The following is a 19851-nucleotide window of genomic DNA, read 5'->3' on the forward strand; positions in this document are numbered from 1 at the left end:
TTTAGAAAAAGCAGCACTGCAAAGTGTTGATAAAAACAAAATTCCGCAGATGCTGGAAATCTGAAACAAAAACAGAAAATGCTGGAAAAACTTAACAGGTCTAACAGCATCTGTGGAGAGCAAAAAAAGGCCTTATGACTCTTCAGAGCTAATGATGCTTTAGTATCGAGCATAGGCCAAATTTTTGCTTTTACAAAACTAGATTACACATTTATTAATAAGAGAAATGATTTTAGCACATACATATGTCTACAAATTCCTACTATAATAACTTCTAAATCCCCTACTTAACCTGACTCCCAGTTACACTTTTGTTAAGGCAACAGTAAGACACTGGATTTTAAAAGACCAAGACAAGGTGACATACAATACCCTGAACCATTTGAATTCAAAGTGAATTTTCTTAACTTCAGTTCTTTGAAAACAGCAGCTTGAGAGTAGATGCTGAAGGCTTTTCATACTTGTTAGATCTTAAAAAAGCTGCCCTTACACACAGCCTTCGCCCCTTTATACATATTTTCCCATTTGAATCAAATGCCCATTGTTTCACTATTTCTTTGGACTTTACATTTCTCATAATAAAAATCTGTCATAGCACTGAGTTTTACTGGTAATCTTTGGGAAAAATAAACACACTGTTAATGAACTCCACCTGGCTAGGTGTAATATTTCACTCCCTCTGTTTAAAACAATCTCATCTGGTTTATTCAAAAATGAAAATGTCCTTTTACACCTTACATTCTAAGCTTTCCCCAAGTTTACACCAAAGCCTTCAGACCAGCTACCTTTAATCCAATTAAGTCTCATACGCACAGACACATATAGATACAGATACCCCTTTTTTTACAATAAGTTCTAATAACATTATATCTTCCTGACATGTCCTCTAATATTGAGAATTGTAATCCTTTACTCTTCATTATTTTGTTTCAAAGTGAAAGATGCAGAAAAATAATCAATTCAGCTGTCAGAAAACTAAATTATAATTATGTAATATTATGGTCTGGATTTTGCTGTGGTAATGACAGTGAAGTTGTTGAGGTTCATTGTCATTGCATCTCTCAAACTGACAACGATTTCAAGTCCACACATGAGCTGATGAACATAGAAAAACAAAAGTTGTTGTCAGTGATTCTGTACTTCACCACCGGCTGCCCTGTTACAGTTTCCCCAGACTCAAAATTCTCCTCAAAGACACAGACACCACCCTGATTTGGAATTATATCACTGATTTTTTGCTCAAAATCCTGGAACTCCCTCGCTAACAGCACTGTGGGTGTACTAGTGTTTTTAGAAAGCAGCTCACCGCCACCTTCTCAAGGCCAGGAAACGCTGGCATTGCTTGCTACAGTCTCATCCCATGAATTAATTTTTTAAAAGTAGAAATCAGTGAATTGTTGAGCACTTCCACTTTTACGCTATTATTCTTGCTGTATTTGATCCCGGCATGAGCTTTCAACCTTATATTCCCACCTTTGCAAGATCACCTATTTCCACCTCCATAACATTGTTCGACTTGCCCCTTCTCAGCTCATCTGCTGTTGAAACCCTCTTCCATGCCTTTGTTACCTTTGGCCTCAGCTATTCTAACACACTCCTGGCCATCTCCCACATTCTACCCTCTGAAAAATTGAGGTCACTCAAAACTCCACTGCCTGTGTCCTAACTCACAGAGAGTCCAGTTCGCTCATCACCCCTGTGCTCACTAACCTACTCTGGGTTAAGTGACGTCTTGATTTTAAAATTCTCGACCTTGCTTTCAAATCCCTCCATGGCCTTGCCTCTCCCTATGTCTATAATCTCCTCCAACCCCATAACCCTTCCAGATATCAGTACTCCTCAAATTCCAGGCTCTTGTGCATTCCCGATTATAATTGCTGCATCATTGGTGGCTGTACATTCAGTTGCCTAGGCCCCAAACTCTGGAATTTTCTCCATACACTTCTCTACTTTCCTCATTTAAGACACTTCCTAAAATATACCTCTTTGACTAAGTTTTTAGTCATCTGATCTATTATCTTCTTTTGTGGCTCAGTATCATATGTTGTTTTATAATGTTCCTGTGAAGCGCTTAGGATGTTTCATTATGTTAAGCAGCATATAAATAGAAATTGTTGTAAAAACCTTTGAAATGTTTATACTTTGCTGAATGAGACATAACCAAGTTTTCAATGGCATACTGCCTTCATAATCGCTGCTAAAAAGCCTCGCTGTTTAATTTTATATTTCTGGAATGTCAAAAGCCTCCATTGAAATTGTTCACATTTTATTTTTTTTTAATTGGTTTTTATTTCAGCTTCTACCTTAACCCTAATTCCAATCATTTATTTTGCTGTCTCAAATTTTAATTAAAAGTGAAAAATTCTGCATTTTTTACTTACTGGTTTGCTGCCCATGAGAATACTTCAGAATTATTCACCACATTCCCTGGTTGATGACATATTTGTTGCTAGACACCTGGAGATCTCTTGACTTGGTGCCAAATTCAAAGTGATGTTTGGAATGGTGAAATTCACAACACAGAGATAGCTAGTTATTTGTGGGCAGCTTTCTTGAAGGATACTAGTGAATGCCATCGCTTCACCACTGAAGGCAAAGTCTGGGTCCATGTAATGCAAATATTTCAAGGTTTGGTAGCTGTATTAAAAAAAATCCTTGAATATTGTTAATATTCAAAGTTAAAAGATTTTTTTTGTTAAAGTAGACGAGCATTAACATTTTGTGTCCAAATCTTCCTATGTTCTTACATTGCAATATTACCTGTACCAAATGGATTGCCTTCTTCATGCAGACATGAAGGTACCTGAGAATATGGACAGATTCATTTGTGGTTCATGCATTTTTTTTTGTATATGAATGTTTTAAAAAAATTTCTCTTTAGAGAATAAATCTAAGAGGGATCTTTACCAAATGCTCGTCCAGCGGGGCTATGAATCCGATCCGATCAAAGCCTGGAAAGAAGCTCAAGAGAAGGTAAAGTATTGCTTTGCTGAAAATACACTAAATGTTACTATAAACCATATGTACATTATTAAATCCTGTTTTAAAAATGGAATTGGTAGATGGAGTTTCGGTATTGTGAGTTCACGACTGATTTTCCCAATTACAGTTGTTGGACAACAAGAAAGTCAGCACACCAGTCATCCAGAAAAATTTCAAGCATTTTGTGGCAGCTAAATTTTCACTGACATTAACATTCCAATTTTGTGCAGACAAAAATCAAATAAGTTGATGGCAAAAAGCTGATGCTAAGCATTTAAGATAATTGGTCGTTAGTGTAATCCAGTATTTTTAGATGCTCTGATGTCCCCAAAGTCATTGGCAGAAGGTAAATGGTAATTTGCATGGAAATATCCAAAATGTATTTCCCAAATGATACTGACAGTAATAAGGATAAGTAGAGAATCTAAATGGTTTGGGGAATGAATTTCATTTTGACTAAGATCTGCAGGAATATCCAACTTTTAACTGGTGAAAAGTCAGCATGCTTTTGGTACATAATGATTCAACGTTCAAAAAAGATCATGGGCACTGGTATTAATCCATTAGATCCTTAAGTTTTTTTAAAATTAGTAATGGAGAATATAGCACATAAAGTTAAAACGCTTGTGGGATGACAGTAGTAGAAAAGCTTCTTTTTCACTTTTCCCACCTCCATCCCCCTGAACCCGGGGAGACTTGATTTCCTGATGGCTGTGCCACTTGGTAAGCACTGAATAAAACCAATCACTTGATTTAGGAATGAGTGGGAACTTTGCTTCAAAGCTGCTCTAGTGCACATCTTAGCTGGTTATGCCAGGAGCATGAAATGCTGTCATTCACCCACCATTGGTTTGAAGTTGAGGAGAGAGATGAAAGGCAATCAGCCACAGTCTGAAAATTTTATTTAACTTGAATTGTTTCAAATCAAACCTCAAATGTCTGCCAACTGTAAGAGTGCCACATGAAAAGACCTTGAGCAATTTTACGTCAGTTCTTACCGGTCACGGGTACATAGTACAAAATTGGTTTTAATGTAATCACAGATTGATATTTATGTATTTGTTAGAGAATTACTTTGGAAAGTTGTTATGTAATGACAGTTCGGGTTCATGTGCTATAAAGAAATTATCTTGCTTTATTCTGGCGTGGATTCCACATAGTCAAAACATCATAAAACAATGATGTGCTTCATGACTGTACATGACCAAAGTACAGCTGTCTCTCGGATGAGGAAGTTTCATGCAAGCCAGTGTTAGATTTTTGGTTTTCCCCCCACCTTGCTCCAGGTTTTTTTTTTGCAATTATATTTTAGATCAGTTATAGGTGATTCCCATCATCCTGTTGCTTTCAATGACATCTTCCATAGCCTCAATATTGAGGTAAATTTTGGTGATGGAAAAACATAATAAACTGCTTTCTTTCTGGGAATATTTTTAGCCATTAGAATTGACCTCCACAGGATTTTTCTCAGGTGTTTCAATGAGCAATATGAGAATAGTAACATCAGATTTTGTTTTAGACTTAAATTGTTCAGTGAATATATTCATCAAAAGATGAACACATAAATATCTAATACGTATATTTACAATAGAAGTATTTCTGTCTAGCCCTACAAAAAGAAAATAATAAAAGTGTATTTTATTGGTAACTTTTTTATGCAATGTTCCTTTTGTACTTCGTATTATTGCAAGAGCTGTGCGAGCCTGGATTATGCCTTGGAAATTTCAAACTTTTGTCTGCTTCAAACAGCTGCGGCTCCCTAAGAAGGGTTACTAGGACTTCCGAGGTTTGAGTAACTGGCTTTTATACACCTAACTGATTAAATCACAGCCTGTGTTCCTTCCTCAAGCTTTACAAATAACTGACGAAGTTTGCAACATTCGTAAAGAGCAGGCTTGTCCAACCTTTTCACATGTGTAGGGGGGGCACATTTCGATTTTTCTCTCACACACACATTCGGCGGGATAGGGGTGAGCTAACAAGCAAATTTCGGAAAGATGGGGAGAATTTTTCCTATGACAGGCAGGGGCAGGCACGGAGCCAATCGCCGCCTGCAATCAGCTGCGCAAGCCGCCATTTTACACAGGTGGGCCTATTAAGGCCCGCCCAGCGTAATGCGCGGCCAGTAGCTCAGCGCTACCTGTGTGGGCGGGGGGAGGAGGGAGAGTCGGGGCCTGCGCTCTTTAGTGCATGCACAGAAAAGAGCGCAGCAATCTCCCTGAGGCACGGAGCTGCCTCAGGGAGATTAACTAGATAAAAAAACTTTTTAAAACATTATTTAAACGACCTCTCATGTGACAGTGTCACATGAGTTGGGTCATGTTTGTGAAGTTTGCAAGATTTATTTAACTATTTTAAAACCTTAGGAAAGGTTTCCTGAAAAAGGCAAAGGCTGCTTGGACTCTTGACCTACCCACCAACCTTAAGGTTGGACGGGCAGCGTTGTTAATTAGTTAAATTACTTTTTTAATGGCTTTAATAGGCCGTTGACAGTTCGGCGAGTGTACAGTTGCCTCTGGCGTGCGCCTGCTGGAAGAAATATTGGAATGACACGTGATGACGTTGGGACACATGCCCAATGTCATCTCGCGTCATTTTACGCATCGGCATGTCAGGCCCGCGGCCCCGCAAAATTCTGGCCATAGGGTCTGGCACAACATTAAGCGTGAAATTAAAAAAAAAAAGCCAATGTATGAAAAGAAACAACTTGCCAAGTGAAAAAAATGTCACAACAATTAGCTGATAATTTTTAAAAATGAGTGATAAATAAAGACAACCAGTAGAGTGTGAAAGGGTAAGAGTGTGTATCCAACACACACACACACACACACACACACACACACACACACAAACATACTCATTCCCCTCACACACACTCGCCCCTCACACACACTCGCCCACGCCTGTTTCTTTCACACACACCGCTCTCTCTCTCCTCTCTCTTTCACACACACACTCACTCGCCCCTCTCTCTCTCTCGCATACACTCACCTTTATCTCTCTCACACACACACACCTGTGTCTGTCTCTCTCCCTCTCTCAACACGTACACACACTACCTCACACAGAAACACACACGCACACTCCAGTCACACTCCTCTTCCTCACGTACACCAACTTGCCCCTCTCTCTCTCTTAAGCACGCAGACTCACCCCTCTAATGCGCGCGCGCACACACTCTCACCCTCTCTCTCACACGCGCACACACACACAATCTCACCCCCTCTTGTGTACACACACGTACATACACACACACCCCCCTCTCTCGGGCGTGCACATGCACATACCCTCCCTCTCACTTACACGTGCACAAACACACACACACTCCCCTCTCTTTCTCTCATGCACACACACTGCACACAACCCCCTTCTCTCACTCGCCCCGCTCTCACACACAAACCCCTCTCTCTTGCACACACACACTTCTCCCTCTCACACGTACATACTCCCCTCTCTCTCTTTCTCTCTCTCTCACACGCAGACACACACACACACACACACGCGGCAGAATTTTACATTGGCAGGATTTTATGGTCCTGCCGAAGTTGAACTTTTGAATGGCTCGCCACAATTTGCGGTTTCAGCCCACCTCAACAGGGCCTTAAAATTCCGTTCACACAGGCACACACACTCACCTCTCTCTCACGCACACACACTCACCCACCCTCTCTCACACACACTTGCCCCTCTCACACACACACACTCTCACCCCTCACACACGCGCACACAATCTCAAATCACACACACACGCGCACACACACACGCGCACACACACACACCTTACCCCTTATACACATACCCTTCTCTCTCTCATGCGCGCACACACACACACACACACACACACACGCTTACACTTCACATTATAAGAATGGTCAGTACTGTATTTGGATGGGCAATAGCAATAAACATCAGATCAGTCAGGTATCTGGATCAGATATTTACAGCAAAAATGTCAATCCATATAGGTGGGTGTTGAACACTAACGTTTTGCCAAGACAGGTTGGATCATACTATAATAGACAATCTTCGTTGAAAATCCACCTACTGCATGGTTCAGGGACATTGTGTGTAAACCACCCATCCACTCCCTCACACCGCCTGACTCTCAGCCTCTCACTCACCTCACACTCCCCCTCTCACCTGCCCTCTCATCCACCCCCACACTCGCCCATTCATCCGCCCCCACACTCGCCCATTCATCCGCTCCCACACTCACCCACTCACCCAACCTCTTTCTCGCCCACTCACCCAACCTCTTTCTCGCCCACTCACCCAACCTCTTTCTCGCCCACTCACCCAACCTCTTTCTCGCCCACTCACCCAACCTCTTTCTCGCCCACTCACCCAACCTCTTTCTCGCCCACTCACCCAACCTCTTTCTCGCCCACTCACCCAACCTCTTTCTCGCCCACTCACCCAACCTCTTTCTCGCCCACTCACCCAACCTCTTTCTCGCCCACTCACCCAACCTCTTTCTCGCCCACTCACCCAACCTCTTTCTCGCCCACTCACCCAACCTCTTTCTCGCCCACTCACCCAACCTCTTTCTCGCCCACTCACCCAACCTCTTTCTCGCCCACTCACCCAACCTCTTTCTCGCCCACTCACCCAACCTCTTTCTCGCCCACTCACCCACCATCTCAGTAACTCAGCCGCTCTCTCACCCACCCGCTCACCCGCGCTCTCACTCACTCACTCACTCACACTTATCCACTCATTCACCTACTCACGCTCACCCACCCACACTCTCTCTCACTCGGCCAGCCTCTCATTCAGCCACCCTCTCGCCCACTCATCCTCCCTCACACTCACCCAGTGTGTGTCTCTCTTTATCTCTGCATACTTTCAGTTGATGGTGTTCACTGCTTTTCCCCCATATTTGCCGCTGATAGGCTCACTATTGAGCCTATCTGCAGGAAACGGAGGAAATAAACTGGCTGTGATTGGAGGAATAGTCCCCTGCAGAAATCTTCAACCTCACTGACCCGTCATACCGTCATTTTGAACAATCACTCTGGGGACACATAGAGGGGCATTGCAGGCCATGAGTTGGACAAGCCTGGTATAGAGTTCACAATCACAGAATCACACAGTGCAGAAGAGGCCCTTCGGCCCATCTAGTCTGCACCGACATGTGAGAAACACCTGGCCTACCTACTTAATCCCATTTAGCAGTACTTGGCCTATAGCCTTGAATGTTATGACGTGACAAGTGCTCATCCAGGTACTTTTTAAAGGTTGAGAGGCAACCCACCACCCTCCCAGGCAGCGCATTCCAGACCATCACCACCCTCTGGGTAAAGAAGTTTTTCCTCACATCCCCCCTAAACCTCCTGCCCCTCACCTTGAACTTATGTCCCCTCATGACTGACTCTTCAACTAAGGGGAACAGCTGCTCCCTATCTACCCTGTCCATGCCCCTCATAATCTTGTACACCTCGATCAGGTCGCCTGGCCTCAGTCTTCTCTGCTACAACGAAAACAGCCCAAGTCTATCCAACCTCTCTTCATAACTTAAGTGTTTCATCCCAGGTAACATCCTGGTGAATCTCCTCTGCACCCCTCCAGTGCAATCACATCCTTCCTATAATGTGGCGACCAGAACTGCACACAGTACTCCAGCTGTGGCCTCACCAAGATTCTATACATCTCCAACATTACCTCCTTACTTTTGTATTCTATGCCTCGATTGATAAAGGCAAGTGTGCCATATGCCTTTTTCACCACCCCACTAACATGCCCCTCTGCCTTCAGAAATCTGTGGACACACACGCCAAGGTCCCTTTGTTCCTCAGAACTTCCTAGTGTCATGCCGTTCATTGAATACTTCCTTGTCAAATTACTCCTTCCAAAGTGTATCACCTCACACTTTTCAGGGTTAAATTCCATCTGCCACTTATCTGCCCATTTGACCATCCTGTCTATATCTTCCTGTAGCCCAAGACACTCAATCTCACTGTTTACCACCCGGCCAATCTTTGTGTCATCTGCAAACTTACTAATCCTATCCCCCACATTGTCATCTATGTCATTTATATAGGTGACGAATAATAGGGGACCGAGCACAGATCCCTGTGGTATGCCACTGGATGCTGGCTTCCAGTCACTCAAGCATCCTTCTGTCATCACCCTCTGACTCCTACAACTAAGCCAATTTTGAATCCACCTTATCAAATTACCTTGTATCCCATGTGCATTTGCCTTCTTTATAAGTCTCCCACGTGGGACCTTGTCAAAGGCTTTGCTGAAATCCATATATCAATTGCACTATCCTCATCTACACACCTGGTCACCTCCTCAAAAAATTCAATCAAATTTGTTAGGCATGACCTCCCTCTGACAAAGCCATGCTGACAATCCCTGATCAAACCTTGCCTCTCCAAGTGGAGATCGATTCTCACCTTCAGAATTTTCTCCAATAGTTTCCCTACCACTGATGTGAGACTCACTGGCCTGTAGTTCCCTGGCTTATCTCGACAACCTTTCTTAAATAGCGGAACCACATTCTCCAGTCCTCTGGCACCTCCCCCATGGCCAGGGAGGAATTAAAAATTTGGGTCAGAGCCCCTGCGATCTCCTCCCTTGCCTCCCTCAGCAGTCTGGGACACACATCATCTGGACCTGGAGATTTGTCCACTTTTTAGCCTGCCAACACCTCCAATACCTTGTCACTGTCTATATCAATTTGCTCAAGAACCTCGCAGTCTCTCTCCCTGCCTTCATCCTCATTCCCTTGGGTGAGTTAAGCCAGGGTCAATATTCTGATAGGAGCCTTTTTTAAAAACTTCTGGTGACGTTATTTTATTGGAGAAACCTCGATAAACACATTGTAAGTGCAAAATTGCTTTACTTGCCTGTGGCATAAAGCCCTACCGAAGTTGTCTTTTCATTGTATATTTGTATGAGACATGAAATATTTTTTGCATTTTTAAAAAATACGTATTTGACTAGATTTTGCCGGCAAAATAACATTAAGACTAATGGTACTCACCTTTATTTATCTATGCTTAAATGGTACATCACCTTCATGTGACGAATGCAGAATTAAAAGTGAATATCCAAAAGGTGCTCTTAAGCTGCACTGTTGTGCTGCTAGCTTTGTGGAAATGACGTTTTGCTGTCTGCCTCACCATTGATGTATATTGAATGTCCTGAAGTTGCTGTATTTATGCAGTAGGCTCTTTTGTAAAACAAAATCAATAAATTAAATAAAATCAATAAATGTGAGGGTGACAGCCCCTGGTGCACTGTAATTTATGCAGTAGATGTGAGCTAAAGTCATTGCAGATGTTTAGAGCTAGTTATTAGCAGTGCAAGTACCCTTTTAATGAAGTGATTATTGTTATTACTGCCAATCAACCTCTAAGACTGAAAGTTATCAGTGATTCTTAGTCTTAATCCTTTAGGTTTTTAACTTTTCCATGAGATTCTAAAAGTAGCAAAGTTATATATTTTTCTTTTCCTTTGACTCGTTTTCCCACCTGTCCTTTATCCAGTCTTTCTTTCCTTCTCTTCTCTTTTTGTACCTGTATTCATACTGAATTCACCCTCCTTCTGAGTCGTTCCACTGTTTATTTCCCAATTTTTAAATCTCAGTAGCTCAGGAGATATCCTGTTAGTTGCCCTGTTCCTTTCACCGTTCTATCAACTCATACTTTCAGCAACATGATGGCAAAACATTTTTGAGCTGAAGAGTGCAGGGGGCAAGTCTAACTAACGGTAGAAGCCATTACATGCCCCATTAACGCAAAATTCTGGCCTAAAGCCTTCCTGTCCGATGGCTGGCTGTGGGGCCCAGCACATAATCGTTGCTCATAAGGATTTGGAATGGAATTTTTTTTTTTTGATTCACCTTGATTATCTGGCACAATATGATGTTGCATTGAAAATACTGAGTGTGAAAGTTGGAGGAATTTTGAATTCCTACCCTGGTTAATACATTGATTAGAGTTCTGATTCCATGATCTTGTATCGAATTCTACTTAAAACAAAAAAAATCTTGATACTCTTCCTTAGTACTTCTGCCTTTCCATTTGCAGACAACAACAGAAGAAGATTTGTTGGAAGTAGATGATGGCACTTCAAGCATTTCGGGTGCTGGATCTGGGCCAGACTTCAACTATATCTTGAACATGCCTCTTTGGTCCCTTACAAAGGAGAAAGTAGATGAACTACTAAGGCAGAGGGATTCAAAAGTAATGATCTGACTTCAGTTATTTTCATACTTACAAGCCTGTGTCTCTGAATACTGTGCCAAGCTATGTTTTATATGTTGTAGGGAAAGGAGCTTGATGATCTGAAGAGAAAGAGTGCTCCTGATCTCTGGAAAGATGACCTTGCTGCCTTTATTGAAGAGCTTGATGTAAGTTTAACAACAGCATACCTACCAACATGAGTTCCTTATTTTAAAGAAACAAACTAAGATTATCCTACTTAAAAATTTTCTTCATTTACATATGATGACATTATTTGTCCATGTGTTCAATGTTTTTAAAAATGCAATTGTAACAATTGAGAATGTGCTAAAATTTATTTTAAAAATTACCACTTGATACAGATCAGAAGAAATAAGTGATGTAGTCGTTTGGTAGTACAAAACTTGAGTATTGCTGAAAAAAGCTTTTTGTCTTACATTCATCAGGACAATTTTGCAAGAATACCAAATTATGAAGGGAACAAAATCTTATACTGCATGAAATGAGAGTGCTGAATGGTGGCAAGTGCTCATTGCACAAGCTTGATGCTGAAATAGGAGAGATAATGGCTACCCTGATCAAATCATTGCTCGCTGTATATCGCACAAACTCAGGAATGGGCTTAAGGTCACCACCTTCAGTGCTTAAAAGTGCTCAATTTACCTCTGAGTACCCTGGAAGTCCAAGGTATCTCAAAAATTTGAACAACAGTGAAGCTAGCCGTTTCATGCTGCTATTATGCAGTAGCAACACAAGTGGTATTTGCCACTAACAGGATGTTGCCGTCAAGCCAAAAAGACATTCTGGCTATCACACAAATGAGTAATGTGGTATATGAATTTCAGTGCTGGTGTGATTCTAGATATGTAGGCCGTACATCCCAAAGACTGGCAGATTGTATCAAACAGTATGTCCCTTCAGCTGTTCACATCAGACAAAGTACTGACCATATCCAGCCAACCTGTGCTTGCAAAACTCCAGAAATAGTGCCCAACGTTAGATGTGATTCCGTAATTGGTCAACATTTGCTAAACAATCTTGAATGTGCTAAGAATTACACTGATAACCAATTTAAGATTTATCAGTTGAGCTCATAGCGTGGCACACTCACGCATGCTTGAAGTTATATATATTACTACACCGAGCCCTGTCCTTTGCAGACAGGGAGAACATATACACACATTGCGCCTATTCCAACTAAATAAAATAGGCGACAATCATTGTCTGGTTCTCTTCCCCAGGGCAATTCCTTGACCAATCAAAGTCAACCTTCCTGGTTTGAATTTAAACAAAGCGTGGCAGTTAACTATCAATTATTCAGTTAACTGGTGCATTTTCCAAGGCAACACCTTACCAATCAGAGTCCACTTGCCAACCAATCAGCACTCTCCTCTCATGCAGTATAAATTGTTGTTCCCTTTATAATTTGGTATTGTGAATTGCCCTGAACAGTGCAAGATGAAAAGCTTTGACATGTCTTTTTTTCAGCAATAATTAAGTGCTATTTAATATATTACCTTGCCATTCCTCTAAGTTTAAAATATTAGTTTCTATTGAAGAAACTGGGTAAAAGAGCATTTGAATGGCAAAAAGGTAATGAACAAACCTAAAGCAGAAATTGGAATTGAGAGTTGCTGTGAATTTGCAAGTGTGTCTCTAATAATAATTGCGGTGGCAATGTAATAGATGTTTGCTACTTATGACCTGCAAACTCTTGAAGTCAAATGGCAAAACTGGTTACGTTTCAGATTTTCAATATAATGTAGGACATTTTAAAAATAGCATATTTTCCATGACACTGCTTATAGTGGGCACAACGTTGTGCTCTTTTAAGGGGAGAAGGTGGCTTACTGACAGCATGGAAATGAAGACAAAGTGCAGAACTGCAACAAAAGAAATTTGCAGTCAGTCTCCCTAAAATGGTACCTGGAAAATTAATGTAATTTTCAATGTGGATACATTTAATTTCATATTGAGCTTGAATAAATAAATCTCTGCATATAAAATATATTTGCAGGTCTTTACTGTGTGTGCAAAGCTGCTTGCAAAGCTGTCACTTCTTGTTAAGAAAAAGTGATTTTGTGGGTTTGTCCTGAATAGGAATTGATGCATTTAACCAAAACTATGTACCTGTATAGGTGAACTTTAATGAAGCCTCAGCTCAGATCAGAGGGAAAAATAATTTAACAGACGAATTAAAATCTAATGAGATTTGAATGTGTTTGATTTATAGTTAAAATAATCAGCTGAATTCTGAATGGCTTTTTAGCTTCAGATGAAGAGTAGTTTCATTCAATATGAGTAGTCACTTAATCAAAAGAATCTATTTCTCAATTTTAATGCAGCGTGTGGAAGCCCAAGAGAGAGAGGATGCTCTTGCAGGATCACTTGGTAAGGCAGTTAAGGGCAAGGTTGGTAAACCGAAAATAAAAAAGATGCAGCTTGAAGAGACTCTGCCCTCAGTCCATGGCAGGAGAATTGAACCAATTATTAGTCTTGCCATGAAGGCAGATGCCACAAGAAAGATGATCAAGAAGAAAGGGAAGGCAAGTTAAAATATAGTTTCAAATGTTTTCAAATTGTGTTTGGAGTACGTTGGAATTTTTTTGTTCTTTATTTATCTCTGCATTTCATTAAGTGGTTGGAATTGTTAAAATTATGCATATGGATTTAAAATGTGCATTGATTTTGAGTTCAGTGAAACAAAAGCAAAATGAGTTGGACGATTCAGCTGTCCATCTGCTTAAATACTCCCTCATATATTCAATGAAAATATAACTTGTACATAGCAACATGGAAGAAGGCCATTTTCCTCATCTTTAACTGATTTATTCAGAACAAATTCCACAGCCCTGCCTTGTCCCATAGCCCTGTATCTCCTTTGTTCCAAATATTTATCAAGTTTTCACTTAAAAATTGCAATGGTCCCTGCCTCCACCGTTCCCAGTGGCAAAGAATTCCAATCACTAACAATTCTCTAAGCAAATGCATTTCTCCTAACCCATCTCCTAACTTTAAATTTCTGATAACTCCACTGACTCCACTACCAGAAAAAAATGACCTTTCCTTATTAATTCTTATCATTTAAATTTATTTTTAAACTCTTCATGAACAGATCAATCTTTTTCTGTTAGTGGAAATATCAGATTTCTTTGCCATACATTTTCAGTAGTTTTAATTCCCTTTCTATAATGTACTCTTAATTACAAGTTGATCCAGAAATTCCCAAACTGAAGAAGGGGGTGCGAGGCCACCAGCCATAACTCATTAACAATTAATGCCATTGGAATGCTACAGCCCTTCACAGAATCACAGAATTTTAACGGCACAGAAGGAGGCCATTTGGCCCATTGTGTCTGCACCGGCTCTCCAAATGAGCATTATAACCTAGTGCCATTGCCCTGCCTTTTCAATGTACCCTTGCACATTGTTTCTATTCAAATAATCATCTAATGCCCTCTTGAATGCCTCGATTGAACCTGCCTCCACCACACTCCCAGGCAGTGCATTTCAGACCCGAACCACTCGTTGTGTGAAAAATGTTTTATCGAGTCACATTTTTTTTGAAAATCACTATAAATCTGTGCCCTCTTGTTCTTGATCCTTTTATGAGCGGAAACAGCTTCTCCCTATCTACTCTGTCCAGCCCCCTCATGATTTTGAACATCTCTATCAAATCTCCTCTTAGTCTTCTTCTCTCCAAGGAAAGCAGTCCCAACCTCTTCAATCTATCCTCGTAGCTGAAGTTTCTCATCCTTGGAACCATTCTTGTAAACCTCTTCTGCACTGTCTCCAATGTGATCATATCCTTCCTACAATGCAGAGCCCCGAACTGTACACTATATTCCAGCTGAGGTCTAATGAGTGTCTTATATAAATTCAACCTTAGGGTTGGCGGGCAGGCTGGGAGCCAGGGCAGGCTTAAGAAAAAGCATAAAACCTCATCCACGGGCGGGATGAGGTTTCATGAGGGTTTTAAAATATTTAATAAATGTTTCACTAAAAGTGATGGACATGTCCCAACTCATGTGACAGTGTCACATGAGTGGACATGTCAGGGAAATTTTGTTTTCCTCTCTTTAACATTTTTAAATTTGGAGCCGATCTCCCTGAGGCAACACCAGGCCTTAATTAGCCTGCCTACATAAAGTGGCGGTGCACTCCCAATCAGGGCGCCGATTGGAGGTGCACCTGTCTGTGCCAGCTCCTGCACTCCCTCCCTGCCCAACAATGTGGGGGGAGAATTTTTCCCCTGGGCTTATCCTTACAACCTTTTTTGAACAAGGGCATAATGTTTGCAATTCTCCAGTCGTCTGGCACCACTCCTGAGTCTCAGGAAGACTGAAAGATTATGGCTTGTGCCCCTGCAATTTCTACTCTATCTTCCTTCAATATCCTTGAATGCATCTCATCTGGTCCTGGTGCCATGTCAATTTAAAGTACTGATAGTCTATTCAACACTTCCTCCTCATCAATTTTGAACCCTTCTAGTGACAGAGTTTCCTCATCTGTCACCATGGCCTGGGTAGCATCTACCTCCTTGGTAAAGACTTCTTCCCACAAAACACAAAGGCTTATTTTCATCTCTGCTCTCTGGATTAAATTTTAGTTCCAGGATCCTGTCGCGACAATAGAATTTAAATTCTGCCGTACCTCTAAATGAAATCATTTGCCACAACAAGACCATTGTCGTGTCAGTATAGCTCTTAGCACCAAATCACACCTTGGTCTGTTCCCTTACTCCTCTGGTACTTTCTCTTCCTTTGAGCGTTTAGATTTGTTCCACCCCACTCTCCCCTCAGATAAAATCCTCATTTTCTACTGCCTACCCAAGTAGCTAAAAATCCTCTCACCAAGATACCTTCTCTGCTTTCCTCCCTCAGCTTCTGCACAGAGCAACTTCTCATCCTTATCATAATTCATCACTGCTGTCTCCCCGCTAAGTTCACTGCCTTCCTGTCTTCAATCTCTCCCTCCATGTAAACTCCCAAACCACATTCATGACCACTCCATTGACCTTGCCATCTTAACGCAGCCTTGCTTTTCTTATATCAATTACAGGTAAGGCCATCTCTGATCACTTCCTTGTATTACTTTCCACTCACATCACCCTTCTCTCTCTGAACCCTGCTGCTGCCTTCTTCTGCTCCTGGAAAAATCTCTTTCCAATTCACTTACAACTACAATTATAAATCTCAACATCTCACCTTTAGCCCTCCATTCACAACATTGCTGCTGCTACTGTTTTGCTCAAGCACATGCTGACTTTAATTTTGATGCCCTAGCCCCCCTTAAAATCATTATTTGCTCTTGTGCTAGCCTTTATTCCTTTTGCCGCCCTCACCTTTGCTCCCTTAAGTCCAAGGGACAGATTTGAAAGGATATGGCAGCCAACTGTTTTAATAATTCATTGCCAGATCTGGTTGGATTAGGGGTCAAAATTTTTTTTCAAGGGCTCTTCTTGAGATTTTCTTGAGGGTTACTTTTTAATTTTTGAGGACTATTTTTTGGGTTTCAGGGGCTCCTTTTTCATTCTCACTAACTTTTTTATCAGGCACTGCAGTCATGTAGTAATCTTACCTTCTGATTTGACTTTCTTTGAGTTTCCTTTTCTAGATAGATAACTTACACACACATTGCAGTATCTTATTATAAATAACTTTCGCATACTTCATTTCCAAAACAAAAATTCTAACTACTTGGCTCAAGGTGACTTATTGGGAATGAGTTTCACATCTGCAGCCCTTTTAAAAATTAATTGCAGGCAATTGGCACACTCCAGCATTCTTTGGTTTTGTTCTACCAATTTCAAATTTCTTTCTCCTACTACTTCTGTTTAAATTGAGTGTTGACAAACATGTCAAGACACTGACTTCCATAGGTCCAGCTGTGCAACAACCAAGCTAATCATCAGGTAACGGATGGTTTAATTCACATCTACTTCATATTTTGGAGATTTTTTTTCCAAGCTAACGCACCTCCTTGCATGATCACCTGTGCTTTAATGAGACATAGATTGGAACCACTTAGCACAGAAGCACCCTAGTTACATTACAGACACATACCACTTTATAGAGGTGGTTAACTCATTAGCCATATCCCCAATACCATATATTTTATAATGGACATTGAAACTCTTTACACACAAATAGAAACAGACAGAGGTATGCTGGCTGTCCAAAATATCTTAATTAAATTTCCCCAGCCTGACGGATCAGGTGAAGCTATTATCTGGTGACTACACTTAAGTTTAATAAAAAATTACCTTAAATTCGATAATTTGATTTTCAAGTCAAAGGCACAGCTATGAGTGAGAAATTTGCCCTACCTATACAAGCATATACATGGCAGAGTGGGAAGAGAGTATTTTTAAAAGGTGTCCCAGGCACCCAATGTGTTATTACAGATATTTGGATGACATGGGGTATTTGGACTTGCACAGAAGCAGCATTAGAAGATTTTATCAATAACCTCAATATAATCCTTACCTCTCCTTTAAACTTTAGGGAACTGCATGCAAGGTAAACTGTTAATTTCTGAGACACCACAGTATTTGAATCATACAAGAAAACAACAGGCATAAACTAGCAACATGCGCATCACCCCTCCTTGGAAATTATGGGGCTTTAAATTAATATGAACTGGACAGCAAAGGAAAAGAAAAGAGAGACAGTGGATTGCAAAATTAGTAATGCTATCGGACATATGTATGAACATACAAGTTAGGAGCAGGAGTAGGCAGCTCGGCCCCTCGAGCCTGCTCCACCATTTAATAAGGTCATGGCTGATCTGAATGTAACCTCAACCTCACATTCCTGCCTAACCCCGATAATCTGTCTCCCACTTGTTAATCAAGAATCTATCTAGCTCTGCCTTAAAAATATTCAAAGACTGCTTCCACTGCCATTTGAGGAACTGAGTTCCAAAGACTCACTACCCTCCGAGAGAAAAATATTCTCATCTCTGTCTTAATTGAGCGACCCTTTATTTTTAAACAGTGAGCCTTAATTGTAGATTCCTCCACAAGAGGAATCATCCACCCCACACCTATCTTGTCAGGACCCCTCAGGATCTTAAAGGTTTTAGTTAAGTCGCCTCTTACTCTTTTAAATTCCAGTGAATACAAGCCTAACCAGTTATAAGATGGTTTGAATTGGGACAGGCAGGACAGTTTTCACCCAGACTTCGAACTGAAAATACCCATATAAATCTCCTGCCTGACAGGATTCTTAATTCCCATGGGTATATTAATAGATGAAGCCATTTCTTACCTCTCTGAATCATGGGAATTACCACCAGTACTGCTGTTACCACTGTTGGATCCCTCTTTCCTACCCTTGCTGCTCCTCCAATCATAGATCTGTCTCTGGAGGAGCAGCAAGAGTGGGAGAGACAACTTGTCATTGGAGGACCTGGGGCAGTGAGTGTGGGAAAGACAGAATCTGTGATTGGAGGAGCAGCTTCTCACAGATTCTGTCTCTGCCATATAAAGAGGTGACTTTTCTTTCATCGGTTGTGCCCGTGATTGATCTTTCCTGGACCTTCGGGGATGAATTTGTCTGCCCTTATTGTGTATTTTGAACTCTGGGAGCAGGATTTCCAGGTCAGCGTGCGGGGGGCGGGACCCTCACACCAATGCGTAAAATGAACCAGGATGACGTCGGACGGAACTCCTGATGTCACCCCGCGTCATTTCAATTTTCAGGTCAGCGGGGGCACAGCCAAATCAGCTGTGCACCCAAAAACCTGTCAACAGCCAACTGAGGCCATTGAAAAAGTAATTTACATCATTACGGACCTGCCCGTCCAACCTTAAGGTTGGTGGGCAGGCTGGGAGCCCTAGCGGGCTTCAGAGAAAGCATGAAACCTCATCCAGGACAGTGTCACATGAGGGGAAGTGTCAGGGAAATTTTATTTTTCTATTTTTAACATTTTTAAATGTGGAGCCGATCTCTCTGAGGCAGCACTTGGCCTCAGGGAGATGAGAGCGCTCTCGCACTCTCGGCTTAGGGAATCCCCCCCCAACCCGAACAGGGAGCGCATAGCACTCCCTGGCAGACGGCACACTGGGCGGGCATTAATTGGCCCGCCCACGTAAAATGCCAATCGGAGGCGCACCTGCACACGCCCGCTCCTGAATATCTCCCCTCCCCCCGCCCACCATGATGGGGAAAATTCTGCCCTGGTCACATATGAACATGCGAAATAGGAGCAGAAGTAGGCCATTTGGCCCCTTGAGCCTGCTGCACCATTCAATAAGATCACGACTGATCTGTTTGTGTTTCAAGTTCCACGTTCCCATCTACCCCTGATGACCTTTGATTCTCTTGCCTAACAAGAATCTGTCTACCTCTGGCTTAAAAATATTCAGTGACCCTGCCTCCCCCGTCTTCTGAGTCAGAGATTTCCAAAGTCGCATAACCCTCAGAGAAAAAATTTCTCCCCAGTTCTGTAACCTATAAGGGCTGACTCCTAATTTTAAAACAGTGCCCCCTAGTCCTGTACTCATCCATCCTTCCCATGTCAAGACCATTCAAGATCTTATATACTTCAATTTAGTCACTCCTCAGTCTTCTAAACTTCAATGGAAACATGCCCAACCTGCCCATAAGACAACCCGTTCTTTCCAGTATCAATCTAGTAAACCTCCTCTGAACTACTTCCAACACATTTA

The 19851-nt window shown here is 41.6% G+C and overlaps 1 protein-coding gene across 3 annotated transcripts in view; it reads left to right on the forward strand.

The window, feature by feature from the left end:
- LOC121276160 (DNA topoisomerase 2-beta-like) overlaps positions 1-19851 on the forward strand; it is a 257905-nt gene that overhangs the window by 165084 nt on the left and 72970 nt on the right. For all 3 annotated transcript variants that reach the window (XM_041184227.1, XM_041184228.1, XM_041184226.1), the window contains exons 25-28: positions 2882-2973; positions 11022-11177; positions 11261-11344; positions 13523-13723. In XM_041184227.1, coding sequence (XP_041040161.1) covers positions 2882-2973; positions 11022-11177; positions 11261-11344; positions 13523-13723 — 533 coding nt within the window. The remainder of the gene's footprint in view (positions 1-2881; positions 2974-11021; positions 11178-11260; positions 11345-13522; positions 13724-19851) is intronic.

The sequence above is a fragment of the Carcharodon carcharias genome, chromosome 3, assembly GCF_017639515.1.
Source record: "Carcharodon carcharias isolate sCarCar2 chromosome 3, sCarCar2.pri, whole genome shotgun sequence".
Lineage (NCBI taxonomy): Eukaryota > Metazoa > Chordata > Chondrichthyes > Lamniformes > Lamnidae > Carcharodon > Carcharodon carcharias.